Below are 20,915 nucleotides of genomic sequence, written 5' to 3' on the forward strand. Positions count from 1 at the left end.
ATTGGTTATTCAGTTCATGAGAATTCAGCTTATTATCTCACCTATAGAACCTAATCAAACTTAACCTAAGTTAAAAAAAACAGACCATATATGCAGCATAGGCTTTAGAAATGAATATTAGTAAATTTAAACTCATGATGAAAAATGTTTTTGCAGCTTCAAAGTTTACCACGACCCTCTACTTAGTTACTTTCTTGCTTCTCAAAGTTTATCAAATTTTCCAAAATTTTGTGAATCGTCAACGTTGTTGATCTCCGTCGACTGATTGTGGCCTAATAGAGTTAGATGGGGATGGTTTGACCAACAGCTAACGTCGAGGACACACTTCGCAGTCAGCACCTAACGTGGATTACTCCTTCGTCTTATCAAGGTGCTATGGATGCTTTGAAAACAGTGAAACACAAAGGATGTTGTTACAGAAATATTTTATTCGAAGTAGGTACAAGCGAAAGTGTGACCACCACGGCATGGGTCATATCATGATGTACGGTAAACTGATGAGTGTTAGTGTAGAGTGGGTTGCTTATATTCACATAATTAGTATGTAATGATGGTCAGGCAGAGAATGTATTTCAGTAGAAGATCGGCAAGGAAAGAACGAGAAAGAAACGCGATTGGCATGAGAGTGCATGAACAATATTAATAGGAGACAATGAACTGATATTTGCAGAAGGAATAGTCAAGATTGAGACAATTGATTTGGTAATTTGAAAATTTACTGTTTACTGTATGGTTATCAGGTTTTAGTGAGATATTCTGTAATTTTGTAGCGAATATATTTGATTGTCCCAATTCTTGTTCTTGTTCACAACGTTAGTTGTCCCTGATTTCGGTCGGGATCGATGATCTGTTAGATATTCAGTGATTCAACTGCCGGATTATTTGGCTGGCGCTCAGTGACATATCACTGCCCCTGCAATACTCCCCCACCAGATTCAACGACCGTTTCAATCGGTACCAAACATGTTGGGAGGAGTCGCGTTCCGCAGTTTTCCGAACGATTATTATGAATCCTCCAGATATCACCGAGCTGTTAGACAAATGAAAAAGAGGAGACAGAAACTAATCGGGAAAGAGAGTAATAACAAGTTTATAGAATGTTGATTTAATGTAGCGCGATTACCCATAGAAATAATAGAAAAGACATAACGTTTTAAAGTTCTATCGAGTCGCGTTGAAATAGATAACTTTGACGAGTGATTGAGTCCTTCAGATGAGAAAGGTTAGGTTAGAGGCAAGATTAATCATATGACAGGGATGGTACGATAAGTGTAGTATAAATAGATGCCGATATTGGCAATGCCATCGGTTTAAAGAAGAAAGTCAGACAGTGTTTCTGACAGCTTCTGCTCGTAAGCGTCGAATTTCGGTTATATCTATATGCAACCGACTAACCGTAATTACAGAAGTATAACCGTGAAGACAAGTCGCGATACCATTGTGCAAAGCTGCTGATTGACTTATGGTCAAAGTTCGTAAAGCCGATGACTATTGTGATAATCAGCAATGGTCAATGACTGCAGATCAAGAGCGAAGGTGGCACGTTGAAGTCTCTATAAGATGATAAACGGTGATTGCTGTACGTCTGTTCAATAGTTCACTCGAAGAATATCGAAAAGAACATAAGAAACCAAGAGTTTCACTCTGCACTCATGTCAGTGATACAGGTGAAAAACGCTGTCAGTGTTAAGATAGAAGCGACAGTGTCGTTTTCAGTTTGCAGGAGTTTCGCTCTACTTCGTAAACGGATGATTCGCGGGAATGATAGTGTCGTCAAACCACCAATCGAACTGGAAAGGTTTTTAATCGTCCAATAGTTAAACAGCCGTTTGATGTACCCATTTTATGTTAGATAACAGCCACGAAGAAACAATACTTCATAAAATAAAGTACGACGTCGAAGTTGAATAACTACAATAGTTCGGGTGTGTTATAACGTCACACCGAAATAACATCGTCCTTTGGTATACTGACAGCTGCACTGAATGTTCGATTAGGTATGGTTAGAGTAACAGTTGGATTTGTGAATAAAAACATACGAAAACTATGGTGGGTTCGTGGAGAGTTTCAGAGTTCGTTTAGATATTTTCCGAACCCATATTGCATGTGAATAAATCGAAAACTGAAATTAAATGACTTTCGTGTAATAAGGAAGTCAAGCCATGATTTACCGTGTGAGATAACTGCAAATACGAAGTGATAGTAAACATTAATTAAAATGGTAACTACCAATGTAACTAAAATTTAGAAGGTTCAGATAACATGGCCATTTCGTAAAAGGCTGATGTAAAGAGCCTGTTACCTAAAGTTGTGTGTTATATTACGTACGACAAAGTGTCTATCTGGGACATGGACTGTGATTGCTCGTGTACATGTACGTCGACTGATAAGTCATAAATGTACATGATTTCGACTAAAATTTGGCGGTAGTGACAGAAGACTTGACTACTCTACGTCATAGCAACTACGGAATGCTATTAGACATCATGAACATAGTGTGAAGTAATCTAATGCAATTATGAAACACACCTGGTTTACTCTTGCTCCGAAGTAATCAATGTTTGAAGTAGACAGTACATCGAATCCAGATTATATACTTGGTACTTTTGATTAAATTCTTGGATTACCACAGCATTGTAGACTGAATTCGTATAGGTTCAAAATAAATTTAATCCAAGTACGTAGCATTACCTGATGAACATTCGGAACGAGATTTAAGATTGCATAAAATTCGTAGTTCAAACCCACTGTATATTTCTAGCATCCGTATCCTTTGTTTGGCCATGAAATTCAGCAATTGGAAATTAGACAGGCACTGGTCAAGTAAGCCAAACATTCTAATGGATAGTTTCTGACGGGAGATAGTTGGTAGTGATTAAGCAGAAAGATGAATCCATAATCGACAGTTAATCTTGTCTCGCTTATACAAGTGGATAAGCTGCAAACAGATGTGCGTCTGTGTTGCCTTGTGTCTGATATTTTGTGTTGATATTTTAACAGACATATTGCACAGGAGCATTTACATGCTGCTAATGCTTGTTAAAAAACCACGATGGTCGATATTAATCGTAGTTCATTAGTCAGCTCTATTGGTTGAACTAATTATTTCAGAAGAATAAACAAAGAATGCAGTAATAATGATCATAATGCTAGGTTGCGTTGTTCAAATTCTTGCTCACCAGTGTGCCTTACTGTGGCTGGGGATAATCTACAACTGGAAAAAGAAATCACGCAAAAAGATAAATTAGTATTTCCGTTTATTAACATCCGTGTGCGCGTGTCGATGAGTAAATTATGTTTCTGTAGCAGGTCCATACCGATGATTGATATGGAAACATCTACAACAATGAAAATCCAGTGAATGGGCTTGAGTAAGCCTACTTTAAGTTAAACTTACCATCTACCATAGGTGGCGGATACATGACCGATTGCATTCATCTAGGTTAGTCCGTCGCAACTAATGTGATCAGCATCCAATATCGAAGACTTACAGGGCTATTTATTTCGAGGAATTATTTTTCGCTACAAACTCATATTCATTTAACATGTCTGTGTTACATACCATATGATTTCTGACAAAAATGAATAATCAAAAGGTTTGAATAGGGAGATTTTAAGAAATTCGGAAGTCTTTTACCATAAATCTTTGTATCCGCAACAAACAAAACACTCGTACTAAGGATAACCAAGCTAACGATGTTGAAGGTAGATAGTTGTAATAAGTCATGCACCCAAACCCTGCAGTTTGGAGGAGTGAACTACAGGGTCCACTTGAAAGTGTCACATGTCTAGAACTTCTTTTCTGCCCTAAGAATTCTATCCAGGAAACTAGGGATTAGAGTTAGATAGAGGGAGGAATTAATATCATGACGGAGAATACCAGTAGTAATCCCTTACATTTCAGTAAACACGATTTAAGTTTTATCTCTAACAGATCTTCAAACGACGGTCTGTGGTGGGTAATACCTTATAACGAGATAACACAAGTTGCAGGATAAATCGTCACAAAATATTTCACTGCGTTTGCCATTAACGTTTTCGGTAAACTCTTAACTTCCATTTACTGCAAGTTTTATTTATTCATCGCTTCTTGCAAATTCCATGTGGCATCAATCCAAAAGACTAAATACTTTTACCGTATGTATGTTTTCTGAGATGGAAAACTAATTAGTCATTTTGTTCGGTATTTCTCAAACAAGAAATTGATGTAAGAAACTGGTGATCCATCATCATTTTGGTGAGTTTGAATTGGATATTGTCCAGCGCAATGTTCAAAGTAGACTTCTTTTGCAGCCTTAGATTTTTCTGTAATCATGCCAACGGTCTGGGCATTTTGAAATCATATCCTTTATCTGACCGTGCGTTTTATGGGTGTAAATGGGCGTTTTGTTGATGAATCACAACAAATGGCAAGTTCTGAAATTACTTGTGTAGCCACGGTTACTGTTTATAAATGGTGATTTGTGTCGTTCATTTGGTTAGTAATTAATAACTTGAAAGATAATGTTTTCGTGGGAAATTTTGCTCTATTTTTCTGTCAATTCGTTTGAAGTGAGGGATATTTTATTGCTTTTTTTGTAAGCATAGTTTGGTAGCTTTTGGAACAATAATTATTTTTAAATACGAACTTCATACTGAGACTGTATATGTTAATATCTGGATGGCTTAATAATTGTTAGTCATCTTTCTGAAAGTAATCATGGCTCTAGGTCCTCATAAACGACTAGTAACTTTACTGTTATTAAAGGTATCTCGAATGTGTGATCATATGTTCATGAAGACCGGTTTATTGTTAACAGAACGACCTTAAAAATCATAGTTCCAACTTATCTAAAAAAAAATAATGTGTTCGTGTTTTTATTGCTGTTTAGCTTGAGACGTCCAGTTATCTCATGTTCGGAATAGTCCAGGCGCAGATCCTGACCCATCAAGAAGTTTTTCTCATTTGGTGTATGGAATATGTGATACTTCGACTCAAAACTGAAAACGTGAACCGGCATGTATTTATTGAACGAGGGTGATTTCTCTGTGTATTAGCCTACTTTGCTATTGAAAGTTTTCTAGATTCTTAATCCCAATGTTAACATGAAATTATCCTCAGTCACATCTTAGTATGCTCAGTTAATATTTTAGATCGTTCAATACTCAAGTCCTAGCTGTTAAATCTATTTTCAACTTGAATTGGTCCACAGATTAACAAAATCTCACATAGTAGTCTTATCGTTTCTGTCGTTGGTGTAGAAAATAGTCTCGCCAATAATTCCCCAACGTTATGTGTTAACACATCCCGTGGTGGAGGCAAGGGTGGTCATTTTATGATATGGATGAATGAAATGTAGGATGGCTGCTAGCTTATAATCGTGACAGCTTGATCAGAATTTAATGGTCATGCAGTTTTGATTGAAACATCTCATCTAGACCTAAAAGTTATCCCAAAGTAGTTTTGTTTTATCTTCTACATTCGTAGTAAGATGGACATTGGGTGACCGAACCCAAAATGAACAGTTGGATGTTTCTTGATAGACGTTTTATTACTCCATATATTCTATGCCAGTTGCACTACTGCTTTGCTGTTCCTTTATGGTGAAATTCCATTAATAAGTATTTCGTAGGTAAAGATTTATTTTAACCGAAACTATTAGTAAAATTTATGATTCCTCTACCTATTTGTCAAGTCTCTATCACTTTATAGCCGAGTAGATTTGTGAAGTTCTGTTGTTGTTAATCATGAAGGACGATAATGAAAAGGGCAATCAAAATGTAAATTGCCCTCAAATGTCCTGGTACGGCCGAAGATGGGGAGAGTCAGCTCTCCCTCTAGAAATGCTCTCACATGTCCATAAGTATGCAGCCACTGCCAGAGAAGTCCTACTCACTGCCTTCTCGCGGCGGGGCTGTTGCTTACGGAGTTGAGAGGACGTAAAGCGAGTGTCTGGCACTTTAACCGGGTTGGTGGATATGGATGATCCATTTAGGGGAGTTGGGAAACGCTGATTCCAAACCAGTAGTGCACATAAGCTCCAGAATCTTGAGGGGAAAATGGCGTATCAACCTTTTGTTTGTCACTGGCTACCATGGGAATGTATATCCTAACGTTGCTCCACTGCCTAGTGGATTAGACCTCTGGGTCAAAGGCTCGGAGAGTGGCCCTCTAAGAAAACTACCTGCTTCGGTTTGGGCACCCGTGCAGTATTCCGGCCCTCACACAAATCGAATGATTTGTGTAGCGCTTATGCATTTTGTACCTCTTTGTACCAATATTTGTGTTTAAGTAAATAAATAAATCATCGTCCTGATGAATTATTGCGAAATCGCCCCTACTATACACAGTTAAGGTTATCGTTTATCACTTAAAGTGTCACAAGCTATATGTTCACTGAACACATACTGAAACTAGTGCCAGGGTGCTCACTTGATATAGGTAGTACTCAGTGGTTTTTATGTCAGAAATGTCAATCCTTACATTATTTTATTTACGACTTTTTGTCCAGGTAAAATTAGGTAAGAGGAGCTGGAAGACGCACTTGTTGAAACCATTATCATGGACTCCAAATATTAAAGCAAAACAAGCAAATACATGTTGGGTGCAACTGTCTGGTCATCAAGGTTAGTTTTGAACAGCAAGATAGTTTGTCAGTGTTGTGAAAGATATCGCCTTTTTGAGAATTCCTCTTTCATTTACTGTCCTTCCTTTTAATAACTGTTAATACTAAGAGTACGTACATAGTTTTATTTCATTAATAAATGAGTACTTGACATGAAAAAGTTTGATCCTGCTTATTGTTATCAGACACATTGAGATACTCATCTGGTCATGACAAACGGGTTTAGTTTCTCAGTTTTAGAAGCTTTATCATAGTTCCATGCGATTTTTTTCGTTTTCGCAGTACTTTTCTTTATAGATTTTGTATTTTAAAATGCAACATGAAAATATATCTACTCGTATTATCTGTACTTAAATCGTTTTGAAAATGTTTAGTTTATACCATCTTGTTTCTGTGATGCTTTTGAATTCCAAGTTCACTTATTTGGTAGACTTCTTGATGCCATGAAAGTCAAATGCAAGACATAGATAAGCCTGTGCAAACTTTCGTGCGGCTGGCTGATTTGTGTCTGTAATTTATTTGTAAGTTGATTTTTCAGGTTTGATCGGTTTTGCGCCATGAAATTGATTCAAATCAAAACACTGATAAACAACTGGCATTTCAGTGAATTAATTATACCAGGTTTAAATTTATGTGCATATATTATTATGGTTTGATGAAGTTTCAGTATCCCACTTCACATCACAAAGGATTCTGAAGATCTAATTTTGTCTTGTTTTTGGCGATACCTTAATATAGAAATTACATCACTGTAATAATCGATATTTTTCAACCTACTAATCCAAGAAAATGCTTCAATCTCTAGGATTTTTTACTTCGGAAATAAACCTAAAACGAATATGATAAAAATGAACTAATCGGTTGGAATCCATACAGGTTCCTTAGTGAATAAGTAATGGCTGTGGAATTACTACAAACATTGTTTAAGAATATATCATCGTTTCTGACCTTGTATGTTTGCCGTTCGAAGAATTTGGTAAAAAACCTCATTGATCTAATTAATGCAGAAAATAAGCGAGTCCTCCAATCTTCTAATGCAAAACATCTTTGAATGACCTCTTTGATTTTTATGTGCTTTAGATAACACTGAAGTGATTGAAAGTCAAATACATATTACTTTCAATTGCTTTTTGTTAATGATTCTTCAGGTAGTCTTATATCTAATGGTAAAGGAAGCGTTTTAAAACGTTACTGCCAAAGTGAAGCCCAATGTTTACTACAACTCCAGCTAGATATACTGAGATCATTTGTCCCCAAGTATCAAGGCGAGAAGCTGCTCGATGGTGAACGTATCCTTTTTGGTGTAATTGGTTTTTGTTGACGAAAGTAAACTGAATGATCAAAAGGCAACACTATCCTCACTCACTAATATTCTTATATTATACGTTTGTGTAAACTTATGACTTCAGTGATTTCACTTAGCTAAACCAGTCGTTGTAGAGAGAGGATTTAGTTAGACAATGTGCTTATGATCGGGTTTTTGGCCGAGTAGTTTGTTAAGCTTTCCAGTGCTAATCATAAATTGATATGTTTTAATCCACTATCTACTTGGGCTTTATATTATATGTAGTCGTCGAATAATAAGTATAAATCAATCTAGGGTGCAAACCTACATTTATTTGTTTAAACACAAATATTGGTACAAAGAGGTACAAAATGCATAAGCGCTACACAAATCATTCGATTTGTGTGAGGGCCGGAATACTGCACGGGTGCCCAAACCGAAGCAGGTAGTTTTCTTAGAGGGTCACTCTCCGAGCCTTTGACCCAGAGGTCTAATCCACTAGGCAGTGGAGCAACGTTAGGATATACATTCCCATGGTAGCCAGTGACAAACAAAAGGTTGATACGCCATTTTCCCCTCAAGATTCTGGAGCTTATGTGCACTACTGGTTTGGAATCAGCGTTTCCCAACTCCCCTAAATGGATCATCCATATCCACCAACCCGGTTAAAGTGCCAGACACTCGCTTTACGTCCTCTCAACTCCGTAAGCAACAGCCCCGCCGCGAGAAGGCAGTGAGTAGGACTTCTCTGGCAGTGGCTGCATACTTATGGACATGTGAGAGCATTTCTAGAGGAAGTGCTGACTCTCAATGTTGCAGGTAAATAAGTTATTCGTCGGTCAGTCATCTACAACGTAGGACTAGGCACGTACATGCATCCGTTCAAGTTGCCACACCTCATTAGCCCAACCTATTGATTTCATCTCATGGAAGTATTCACTTCACTGGTAGTAATATAAAAAAGAAAGATTGTGTATAAGGACATAGTACAGGAAGAAAGATTTAGTTGGTAGAGAAGGTATAAAGTAATTTTAATCTTCATAGTTGAAATCATGAGTCAATTGAAGCTAGACCACCATGGAAAACCCGGATGCACTAGACGGCCTTTCCTTGAGTTCTAGTGGGAAGCAGTGACCAGTGGAGTTCTACCAAGTCTGTTGTAGAGATATCAACTCACTGAAGACAATTGGCGAACGGTTGCTGAAAATCGTGGATTGGTTGAAGTTAGACATTAACACCGTTGGATGCCGGTTCTTACGGAGCCATTTAAGCAGAAAACACACAGGCGACTGTTAACGGGCATTCATTCTAATAGTGCTTGTTCTGGCCTCTTACTCAGTGTTATGCCTACACCCGCCAATCCATGAGAACTAGCTATCGGGTTGCCAGATAAATGGAGGGTGTGTCTCGTCGGCTCTCCGTTTTGGCAAGGTGAGGTCAAGTGCATGACCACACTAGAATTCTGTTTGCGTGTTTCGGAGACACAACATAAATCAGTGGTACGAGATTCTAGGATTTTCTCCAAGGAGGCCAGCTGGCCAATTCTACATAGAGTGCGTATGTTGAAGACTCCAATGTGTAGTTTGGAGCGAAGTCTCAGTAGACTTGGGGCAGTGTTTTGCTCACTAGAATCGTTGGCTATGGTGACACGAGTAGAAAGCCAAAAGAGGAAGTTTAGTGTTGAAAGTCGATGTAGAAGGAATGATAGGAATTAAAGGAGATTGATTATGAATACAATGATCTTGAGTGCTGTTAAAGGTATGAGGGCGGTTATCACTTCGCCGTCACCTACAGTCGGTCACAACGTAGAACTTCGTGCGTACATACATCCGTTCGAATTGCCTTGCTACATTAGCACATAAATGCAGTTGTCGATTCAAATCCCATAGTGGTATATGTAGTAAGAGTATAAGCAGTAATCGCAAAGACTAGGGTCTGAAGATGTTATTCAAGAAGTATAATCCATTGAACTAAATTTGGAAAGAGAAAAAAAGAAAGGGACATGAAGAATTTGGGAGAACACAAAGAGTGGATGCACCTTCGCTATCGCAAACGATTTTGAGCCACGTCATTCAGGGTCTCTAACCATCGATTGCTATCATCTCGCGAATCCCAACTAGGTAGTCTACACCTACCAGCATGGCTCAGTCCACTTGTCATGTATTTGTGCCACGTTTTGATCTGGCCGCCTCTAGCGTTCTTCCATGCTACTTCTACACTATGAAACGTCGTGGTCGCCCACACCTTGAAAGGGTTATTCTGGAGCTACCTGGGAAAGAAACTGGATTACGGGCGGTCTTAGTGACCTGAGAGCGTGACTGCAGTACCCAAGGGACAACTTCTTGAGGTCGGTCATACACGACCTTTTTGTAAGTAATTTTCGTGTTAGCTCCGTACTTATCGAGACCTTACCGCCGGAGACGGATATCCGTGGGATAAGGCGAGTTGTGCATTTTTAGGGTCGATTTTTTGTAACCCGAGCATTGCTGTTATGTTGGTTGTCTGGGGGAAACACCTTACTGTCGTCACACTTCAGTATAAGCAGCAGTGCGACTTCGCCCTCGGACCTTGGATTTGCTGCTTTTAGTCTTATCGCTCTTCAATTGACCTGGCATGATAGGACCTTGAGGAACGATTGTTCCAGACAGCATAGCTTGATTGGTTCATCACGATAGGCAAGCCCGGCTACCACGTCAAGGTAGCAGCAACGGTCGGGAAATAAGTTATTAGTTCTTTTCAAAGGTGTGCATTTTATTTGTATTCATTTCTTAACACTTGATTAATATATTTGAAGGTTACGTAAAAATGCAAGATTTGTTATACAATTTTAAATCACCATCAATAATGGACTGCAAGATTGGACAACGTACTTTTTCAGAAAGTGAAGTCATTGGAGACTCTTCAGAAAATATTCGGAAAGTAAGTGCATTTCTATTATATATTTCTATTTTATTACGATGTGATGTGAACGTAATCATTGCTCCACGTTTATTGTTAATGAGTATTTTCGCTTACTTATTGTTAACGGTATGGTAAGAGTAGGGAAAAATCTTCAACAGACCTTTCATATTTTGAAACATCTCTTCTATATCTCTCAAATAAAATAAATCAAATAATCAATCTGTATAAATTCGCATCATAAACTAACCTTTTTGTTTTTATATTCAAACACTCTGGTTGTAGTTTTGCAACTTCAAAAGGGCATACCAAAAGGGTTGCTAATTGTCTACATAACGACATCATAGTTGGAGCGACTAATCTTATAAACCTGATATAATATTAAATTGCTATATTGTCTCTCAGTCAGGATCCTCAAAATTGTTTGATTCGTATCCTTTATAATATAGCCAATGAAACTAAACGTTTTTTATCGCTTAACATCACATTCCTTTACAATTATTCAATTAAACGCTGTGTGTTTAATAAACCCCTTAGACGTATTAACAGTTAATAACCCGGCAATAGCAATTCATATTTTTCAAAAAAATAGTGCTTGGTAATACTTGTTAGGTACAATATATTGAGACCTTTTCAAAACATTTCTTTTGAATTGGCACCAGTCTAAATTATTTATAATCAATACAGGTTTAATTTTATTTTTCTTATCGATTATTGCTGGGATTATGAAGCTTGTTTTTAAAAAAAAACAAAATAGGATCTCTACTTGAAAATGATGTCTACTTCACCTAACGCACCGACTGAAAGAGAACATCATGAAAAAGGTGTTTCAAAACTACGCTATTTGCAGTGGCGTGACACAATTAGCTCAACGGCTGAGTATGGTTTTCGCATTGAAGCAATCAAGGTATGGTATTTTATGTCTTGTGGTTTAGTGGTTTTGCGTTATTTACATCTTAACTAATCAGTCATAAACAACTTAACGCCTGGCACACATGTGTATCGGTCCAAATAGCCATATCACATAGAGGAATATAATTTGAAAAGAAAAAGTGAATTCGCGGAATAAAAGTTTCTAAATGACCTGAAAACTTTGGGTTTATGGGAATACATATAGTGAATGCATCCGCCTCATTATGACTGATTCTGGAGCATGTCACCCAACATCCCCAACCACCGGTCATAATAATCTCTCGTCCTCACCTCAACCATTTGGTTTAAATTCAGTATGGTAACTCCAGTACAAGTAGCTAATTGTCATTGATCATTTACTTACAGTGTTTCTTGTTATGTTAACCTGTACACATGGATCAAATCTTTTAACAGAATCCTTGATATTTGTTACTGCGCTTGGAACCTTGAATTAAGTTTCAATTCTTGTGGGAGGATAGTTAAAATTAAAATATGTAGATAATAATATCAATGTTAGATGATCATCAGTAAGATATACCATTGATATATTTGGACGAAGTCTTATAGCTACATTTTATGATTCATAATTGTTTTGTATACATTACATTTTCCAATATAAGTTGATCACACCTATATTTCTTGATGACAATCTTATCGGCTAGAAATGTTTCATTGGTAAGACATGTAATTCATTATTCCTTAACAGTTTAAATAAATAAATCCCGTTATATAATTATACTTAAACCTTTTCGTTATAATTTTCACCGCGTTTCCCATTACGTCTGGATAGTGTCATGAAAACAATCTGGTGATTGAATCCTAAATGCCTTTAGACATCTACCTGGGGCAATCCAATTTCGTGAAGGCTTTCTTAGTTTATTGTTGCATACATCCCTTCATTTTATCGTTTTTTAGAACCATTTTATGTTCTGCTGTCATTGATACTACTATTACTATCCATTTAGTTAACTTGATCTCACTGCTGATTCTGTTTGGGAGTTTGAGTTAAAGCATATATGTGTCAAGGCTCTATGCTGTCTGTAATTGACTGGCTGATATATATCAAAGTATTTTGGGAAATCTTCTTCCTCTTATTTATTCAATGGCTTATTTATAAAGTATGCAGAGATTTCTATTGGGTTACATTTAATTCAATTAACTGTTATCGTAAGGGCAATCAATAAATGAAACGTAATAACTTGTCATCAGTTTACTGTACAACTAATCAATGACGTATATTGTCTGCGTTTTTCTGATTAATATGATGTCATCAAATTAAATTAAATAACCTACTATTTTGTTTAGTCATTTCCTATCATTCATAACTTGTGATTTTGTTATTCGTTCGGTTCATTCTAGTTTTTTTGTTTTAACTAGGGACTAGAAATAATTTCAGCCAAGCAGGAAAAATTATATCTTATGTCATTAACTGATTTGCTGTCACTTTTATTTACATGGTTCCAAATTTACTGTAATATTGATACTGTTTTTAAAGTTAACTAAGAATCAAACCTTGATCTTTCATATTTATTTCAGACTTCTGGTGAATCCACTCGAAAAGATTTTCAAAACACTCATACATGGAATGAAATAATAAATCACTTTAAATTATTCGTAAAACACCGTAAAATAATTGCTGTAAGTTTAAATGCTCCCGTTTCCTTTTTTCAATCATGGGAATGGTTATTTTTTATAATAAATACCTAACTTTAACTCTAAACCCTAACCCTAGATTCTTGGCTCTAATCCACTCTTACTATGAACAATGTAAAAACTCTTAAAAATCTGTGGCGTCCTTATAAAGGTTTGAGAAAATGGATGTTCTCCATCTTTATGTACTAACTTATGTGCTTTAGTTTTTCTGATTTACAGGAAGAAGGCTTCAATAAATTGATTAACTATGTAATATCTATTTTCCATCCATAAAACATTTATTTACGATCACTATTTTGTGATTTGCTAACAACGGGCTAAAATCCATCGCGATTACTTTAGGCTCGTCCATATGCTATACTCTTACCGTTAATACTACTACTGGATAACTCATACAGAAGTGGACGTAATTTGATTTAAACCTCCAACCTAATGATTAGAACTCGAGTGTTTTAAACACAGAGACACTTAGATTTGCATAATAAGCTCCTATTTCTTAAATGTTTCTTATTGCAAAATAATGAGGGTCACTATTATTAGTACATGTCATCCACAACTTATGGAATTACAAGGCATGGATTAGATTTTACATTTCTTAGTTTCTTTTTTGTAATGATACTTTTTTTAAGTATGACATGGATAACACTAGTTTGGTGATGTTTGACATACTTTCAGTGTTATCAATATGAATTTACCACCTTTTTTGTTTGTTTTTTGTATAGCAAAACTATTTAATCCGATTATTAAAGTTGAGAACTATACTGGAAGTTTCTGATTTCTTTGCTAAACATGAGGTTCGTCTTAATTTTATTTGAGTTTACTTACTATGTTTTTATTTATTTATTTGAACACATAAATATTGGTACAAAGGGGCACCAGATGTATATGCGTCACACAAAATAATGAGGATGGGTATAGAAAAAGAGGGTAAGGTGCATATAAGAAAAAAGAACAATAACAACCCCAGCTTAGTATATTTTGATGTAATAATAAGAATAATAGTGGGGGAAACGGAAATGTACGACCAGATCTCTTTCAGTTAAGGAAGTCATGACCACTCTTTATGAAGAAAGTAAAAGGTTACAGCAGGATCGCCACTGGCTTCTATTCTGAGCCATATCTGATAACGTCTCTAGCCACTGTTGCATCATCTCTAGGACCCCAATCATGGAGCCTTAAAGGACTGACAGAAGCCAGTCCTGTGCAACTTTCTTTCATACCACGACACCATGTTATACACTAACAACCTCTCCGCTTTTTCCAACCAGTCCTAGCGTCGGCAAATAATGCACGACGAGGGATTCTCTGGGACGACACTCGTAGAACATGTCCAAGCCACTGAATTCGGTGTTTCAAGATGGTGACACCAATGGGATTATCGTCTCTGCGCCCAAACACACGATGCTGAGCCTCAGCATTGTTAACATGGTGTTGTCACTGGATGTCAGCAATCCTTCGGAGACAGCGATGATCGAACACAGAGAGACATCTAACATCCTCAACTCAGAGTGACCAGGTTTCACAAGCATAGAGCAAAACTGCTCTCACCGACGCTTTGTAGATCCGACCTTTTACAGCCAGACTAACATCACGAAGGTGCCAAAGATGGCCCAGATTGGCATAAGCCGCTCTGTCTTTCATTATACATGCATCGATCTCATCACTCACGCCACCACCAGCACTTATGTAGCTACCTAGATACACGAACTTCTCAACTACTTCAATCTGCTCACCATCCAGGGTGAGTACAAGATTAGAATCCTGCCAATCTTGTAGGAGTACTTTGCACTTGGAGGTTGCAAAGCACATGCCGTACCTGCGGACACTGATTGCCAATTGATTAAGTGCGGATTGCATGCCTTGGGCATTATCACACAGTAAGACAATATCATCCGCATACTCGAGGTCGAGAAGTCTTTCTCCAGGCAACAGATCCACACCGCCATTACTTACATCCATTAGAGCCGTTTCCAGAATGTCACCGATGGCAAAGTTGAAGAGGAATGGTGAGATCGGGCAACCCTGTCTAACCTCACTGCTTGAATGGAACAATGGAGAAAGGTGGTTGTATGCCCTCACTCTGCCTGAGGTGTTTGTATATAGGGCTTTTTAAATGTTAATAAAATTCTCAGGCATACCCCTCTTCAATAGACAATCCCAGAGAAAAGTCCTGCCCAACGAACCGAAGGCGGCCCTGATATCAAGAAACACTACGATTGTTGGCCTGTGATAAGTATGACGGTGTTTAACATTTGGCGGAGGGTGAAGACATGATCAATACATACTCAACCAAAACGAAAACCAGCCTGCTCCTGGCGAGTCAATTTTTCTCGGATTTTGAACAACCTAAGAAGTATGACAAAAATCAATAGTTTGGACGCAATCGGAAGTAGACTTATCCCCCGATAATTGTTACAGAAACGACGTGAACCCTTTTTAAAGATAGGGACAACTATGGACTCATTCCATGACGTTGGAACACTCCCTAGCTCACAGACTTTTGTAAACAACTCAGCCAGTTCCTTAACCAGAAAGTCACCACCACCATCTTTAAAAAGAGCCGGAGGTAAGTCAGATGGGCCCGGTGATTTGTAGAGTTTCAAGAGTTGGAGTTCTTTTCGGACTTCCGCCTCATTTGGTGAAGCAGTCGTCACAGGCTATGGAGGACAGGAAAATCTGATCGATGTTGCCGGCGCAGCTGGTCAGTTCAACTGCCCTTCAATGGATTCTGTACATCGTCCAAGACGTCGACAGATGTTAGTGATTGGCATCCCGTCATCCTCACAGATTGTTTCACTCACATCAGACTTCTTGCTGCCAGTGGCTCGGATGAGTTGGAAGAGCTTCCGGTAGTTATCAGATGTATTAGAAGATTTAAAACTTTCTTGTAAGATTTTTTGAACGGGATTGTAAAATATAGCTTTGTTCTATATAAGCGAAATTACAACATACATTTTAATACAGCTGGTGTCAATAAAAGTCGCTCATTTAAAGTACCTACAATGTGATTTTTATGATTCATTTTGAATCGCGTTTGCAAATATTTCATTCCGGAGACTTTTTCTTGTCTTGATACTGATACAGGAATATTAACTTTTTGTGAACGAATTACGTAGTTGTATGTAAATAGTCAAACTAATGAGTCAGCTATGCTATTTCCTGACATGAAAACGATCATGAACTGTCTTCGCATACCGTTCAACTTCACACTGATAAAATCATCATTTGCTCATCCAAAGGTTTTCTAGTATTATTATGATCAATTTTACGATGAATTCCCAGAATAATCACCCATCAAAATTCAGATCCTATTTTACGCATCAAATTTTGACAAGTATTTGTGTTCACCCAATAAGTCAATGTTAAACTAAAGTGTAGTGGGTTTTTTTTCTAGATGTGAAGCCGTGTTTCTAGTTTCAAATCAATCGTTTTAAATGTGGTCGGTATTATAGAAGCATTTAACCAAGTCAAGGTATCTACTCATTAAGCGTTAAATTATACTATATGACAGTAAAAAGAAAATAACTAGGAGCTCCGGTTAGTAGTAGTGAAGTTTCTCAGTTTTTGTGGATGGCTGTTGTTTGGTATTATTATTTCCGCTGTACTTTTATTTTAAAATACACGTTCAGATTACAAATGTATGCATATATAATGTAAAATTTAATACTGACTTCATTTGTAATTTAATATGAATTATTGATTGTTGTTTGTGTATAGATTTTTATTCCTATGAATAAAATTAATGATTGGTGAAGGTTTTTGGCCCGGTTTATTCAATCTTACATAAATCAAAACTTTGTATCAATGCATAAATATTATCGACATATGTCATTTTTAGTAAGAGCTTGCAATTTCCCCTTGTTTATATTCAGGACACATCAACAAGGGGAAATTACGAAGCTTTATTGATACCTTCACACCCGTTGAATACGTTAGTGGTTATCTGGATGATATATTGGGCAAGTGACGGGGAACGTATTTACTTCGAGATCCTATGTGAAGATCAGTACAGACAAGCAGGCAAATCCACCAGATGAGTCTTAAATAGGATAAGACACTCATCCTGGGTCCCACTGCTAACCACATACCAACTACACTAAAATATGTCGATTTTGTTTGTTAAAGTAAATTTTCGTTGACTAACTGATCATTGTGAGTGGGATCCATTCAAAAGTATTGTATGCATGTCTGTAAATCCTTCTTCGCCTTGTTTTCTAAAGTGATAATGATAAGATCAAACGCAGATGTTCAATAACAGTGTGCTTTCAGTGTATGGCGTGAAACTCTATCATAGTTTTGTATAGAGTTACAGGATCTTAGCAGAGTCGTATATCAGAATGTAACTTATGTTTATTTACTCCTTAGTTCTCAGTGATTTTCCTGTGGATACCAGTTTGTGGTGGAAATTACCTTCAACTCGTGACATTTAATTAGATCTTAGCTAATTTCAAGATGTATGGTCTATTAATCTGTTTAATTACCCTAGTAATAATTTATTTGTTCTCAGTAGTTGAAATAAATTATTTACATCATTCTCTCTACAAGATGGTTATTTACTTTTAATTATTTATTACACTACATATGATCACAGGATAGATTTTTGACCTAATATGCTTATGAACTACAAACTTTTTAATGCTGTAAAACAAATAAATAATGAACACTACGCTGAGATGTCATCAAGACTGTTTTAGACGAATTATTTTGTTATAGACAGGGGATTGGTGGCAGTTCGAGGGATATCTGTCCAAAGTGTTTTATGTTTCAAACACTTTTTTCTTTTCTAACATTAACTACTGTCAATAGACTAAACCAAACCTGAGATGGTCATAGTAGTTGGAGGATGACTTTAATCTGTTTGAATATCGAATAGGGAAAAGGAAAAACAAACCTGTCAGTAGAATCGCATTGTTACATTTTCAGGTAGCTACGTATAGATAATGCCTATCATCAAATTCTAACTCATCATTAATATGCTCGTCATCAAGCGCAGGTAGTTCATGCTGTAAAAAATTCAGCAAACACATAACCCTTTTGATTCCTTTTATATTGGATCAAAGTAATGTTTTGTTGTATTCTTATGTTCGGGACCTACGGTAACTTCTAACTACCAACTATTGTGGTTCTTTTAATGCGAATTCTATAAACGCCTGACGGGGGATGTCTTTGCAACACATTTCAACCATAATCCCCAACGCGACTGAAGACCGGAAGAAGTTGACCAGGTAAAATTGATATTCAAAAAGATAAATTCGAAATAGAATAGCGCTGTATATATTTAGTAACAAACATGACCTTAAGACAGTAAAATTAGCAAACTGAAATGGAGGATAATTAATCAAATGACAGCAAAGATAAATGTGGAAATATGAATCAGAAAAATGCTATTATGGTTGTTCTTTCATGTATGTGCCAACATTTATTCACAAAAAAAACTAAATAACCTGTGGTAGTCTCAGCGAAGTTGCCTTCATTATTTAATTTTATAGTGATTGATTTCATTTATGTAGGTGCCGTCTTCAAAATACCTTTTTATATACATGTTTTGCATAAGATTCTTTATTTATCATAATGTGACTACTGATAACTTCGATAAATTGTTGTCATAATCTCTTTGTTTTTTTTGTTTTAAATTACTGATTTGGTTTTTAATTCTCAAGAAAATAATTCCTTAATAATATGAAAAACAAATAGAACAATTTTATTCGTAAATGCTAGAAACTATGTCATTGAACAGAGAGGAGCTTGCAGTAATATTTGGATTCGGCTATTATCACTATTATTATTGTTATTATTAATTAATAAATCATTATTAATAGCAATACCACAATGGAGATCTAATAATATTAGTATAGTTTTTCTTTAGTCGGGTACTGGAAGTAACATACTAAACCATCATACTAATTTAATTGATAATCGTTTGCATTTCTCATGCCTACATTGTGAATTATGCATGCGGTATAATACTCCAATTGCATTTTGTCAAAAATTATTATATATCCTTATGACAGGGAATTTGACTTATCCATTTTGTTGGTGATATTGAATGAATTTTGACCATTCTTTGTTGGAATATATGCATCCTTTGCGTATTGCTTGGATATTACCGTTTTTCAGAAGCTTTTATAGAAGAGATAGATTAATGGCTACAGTAGAATTCAAGACACGCGTTTCGTCTTATTTGGGACTCGCCATCTGGGCGTATATGCATCCTAGTGTTGGTTTCTACATCAGAATCCGAATCCACTACCTTCCGCTTCGAATGCTCAACGTGTTATTCACTGAGCCACTGATTCCTGATAGCCATCCACTTGTGCAATGAAGGGTTCGAGTCCCTATGTGAACTTCAACACTGGGATACAAATGCATGTCTCAAATAGGACAACTGACATTAAATCCACCTATCCCGTAAAGAACTATTTTGTTTGAGTATTTTTTAAATAGTAGTTTTGTAATGGATATTTTTGTCTATGTTTATTGATGTCTTGATGAAGACAAAGCACGGAGTTAACAATATTTCCATCCAACTATTTAACACTGCCCTATTTACAATTAACTTGCATAATCTTGGCAATGGTATCATGCATTAATTTTTTTGTGTGTTAAATTTTTAAACAGAAAATTAAAACTCCCTTATCTTTATTCTTTATCTTCCATTTCAGTTTATCGGCTCTTCATTATTATTTGTTCATGATGAATCAGGCTATGCTAATATCTGGTTAATTGATTTCGCTAAAATAGGCACTCCATCGAACAATCAAATTCGTGTAAATCATCGTTCTGTATGGAAAATTGGCAATTATGAAGATGGTTATTTAATTGGAATTGATAATTTAGTGAAATTATTCGAGCAAATTATTCATGAATGCCAGTAGTTGAAGATTTCATAGATTATTCCCTTTTGCTTTTCCGTTTTCACGTCTTTGTGAGTGTTTATATATATTATATATTCAGAAGAACACTACGATCTATATCCGGTTTATTATACGATATCCATATTTTCCATTTTTTACGTCGATTGCGTAGAACTAAATGATCTTTCCATAGAACAACTGACGTGTTGTGCATTGACTCAATAATAGTTAGCTTTCCCATTTTGTGTTCGTTTATTACTGCCTGATCTTATCCACTCCTCCCCCCACCTTTTGATCGCAACAGTACATTACAAAATAAACTAAAATAATAGATCACTTGAAAAAAAACATATATTTGTTTTTTTTTACGTTTTCATGTTTTTTTTAAAAATTGATTTCTGAAAATCAAAATTGTCTGCACAACTTATGTAAAAACAGTTTCAATATCTTTTTTTTAACTTGTGATTTGATAAATGAAATAGTTTTTTGTTCAAATGTTTTCATCATCAAATGTATTTCGCCACATCTATTTTTTTCTACAATTATTTTTGTTTCTTTGACATAGTACTAATATTCTCAATATTGATTTGTTATTGTAACTTTAGTTTATCAATTTCAAACACATTCCAACTATGCCAATTTGGATGATTAAAGAATGTTGAATGTCTCATATTTTTCCTTCTGATTTATGCGTGTTAATTACAAGTG

The 20,915-nt window shown here is 36.2% G+C and overlaps 1 protein-coding gene across 1 annotated transcript; it reads left to right on the top strand.

Moving 5' to 3' along the window:
* Window positions 1-4,300: 4,300 nt before the first annotated feature.
* Window positions 4,301-20,228, top strand: Smp_140840 (putative inositol triphosphate 3-kinase C; the record flags this gene model as incomplete). Its single annotated transcript, XM_018793592.1, has 7 exons — window positions 4,301-4,409; window positions 6,492-6,606; window positions 7,754-7,894; window positions 10,685-10,809; window positions 11,546-11,695; window positions 13,237-13,338; window positions 20,016-20,228. The coding sequence occupies exons 1-7, from the start codon at window positions 4,368-4,370 to the stop codon at window positions 20,226-20,228; spliced, it is 888 nt and encodes a 295-aa protein (XP_018648089.1). The 5' UTR covers window positions 4,301-4,367.
* Between the last annotated feature and the right edge of the window lie 687 nt (window positions 20,229-20,915).

This window comes from Schistosoma mansoni, chromosome 1 (genome assembly GCF_000237925.1).
Source record: "Schistosoma mansoni strain Puerto Rico chromosome 1, complete genome".
Classification (NCBI taxonomy): Eukaryota; Metazoa; Platyhelminthes; class Trematoda; order Strigeidida; family Schistosomatidae; genus Schistosoma; species Schistosoma mansoni.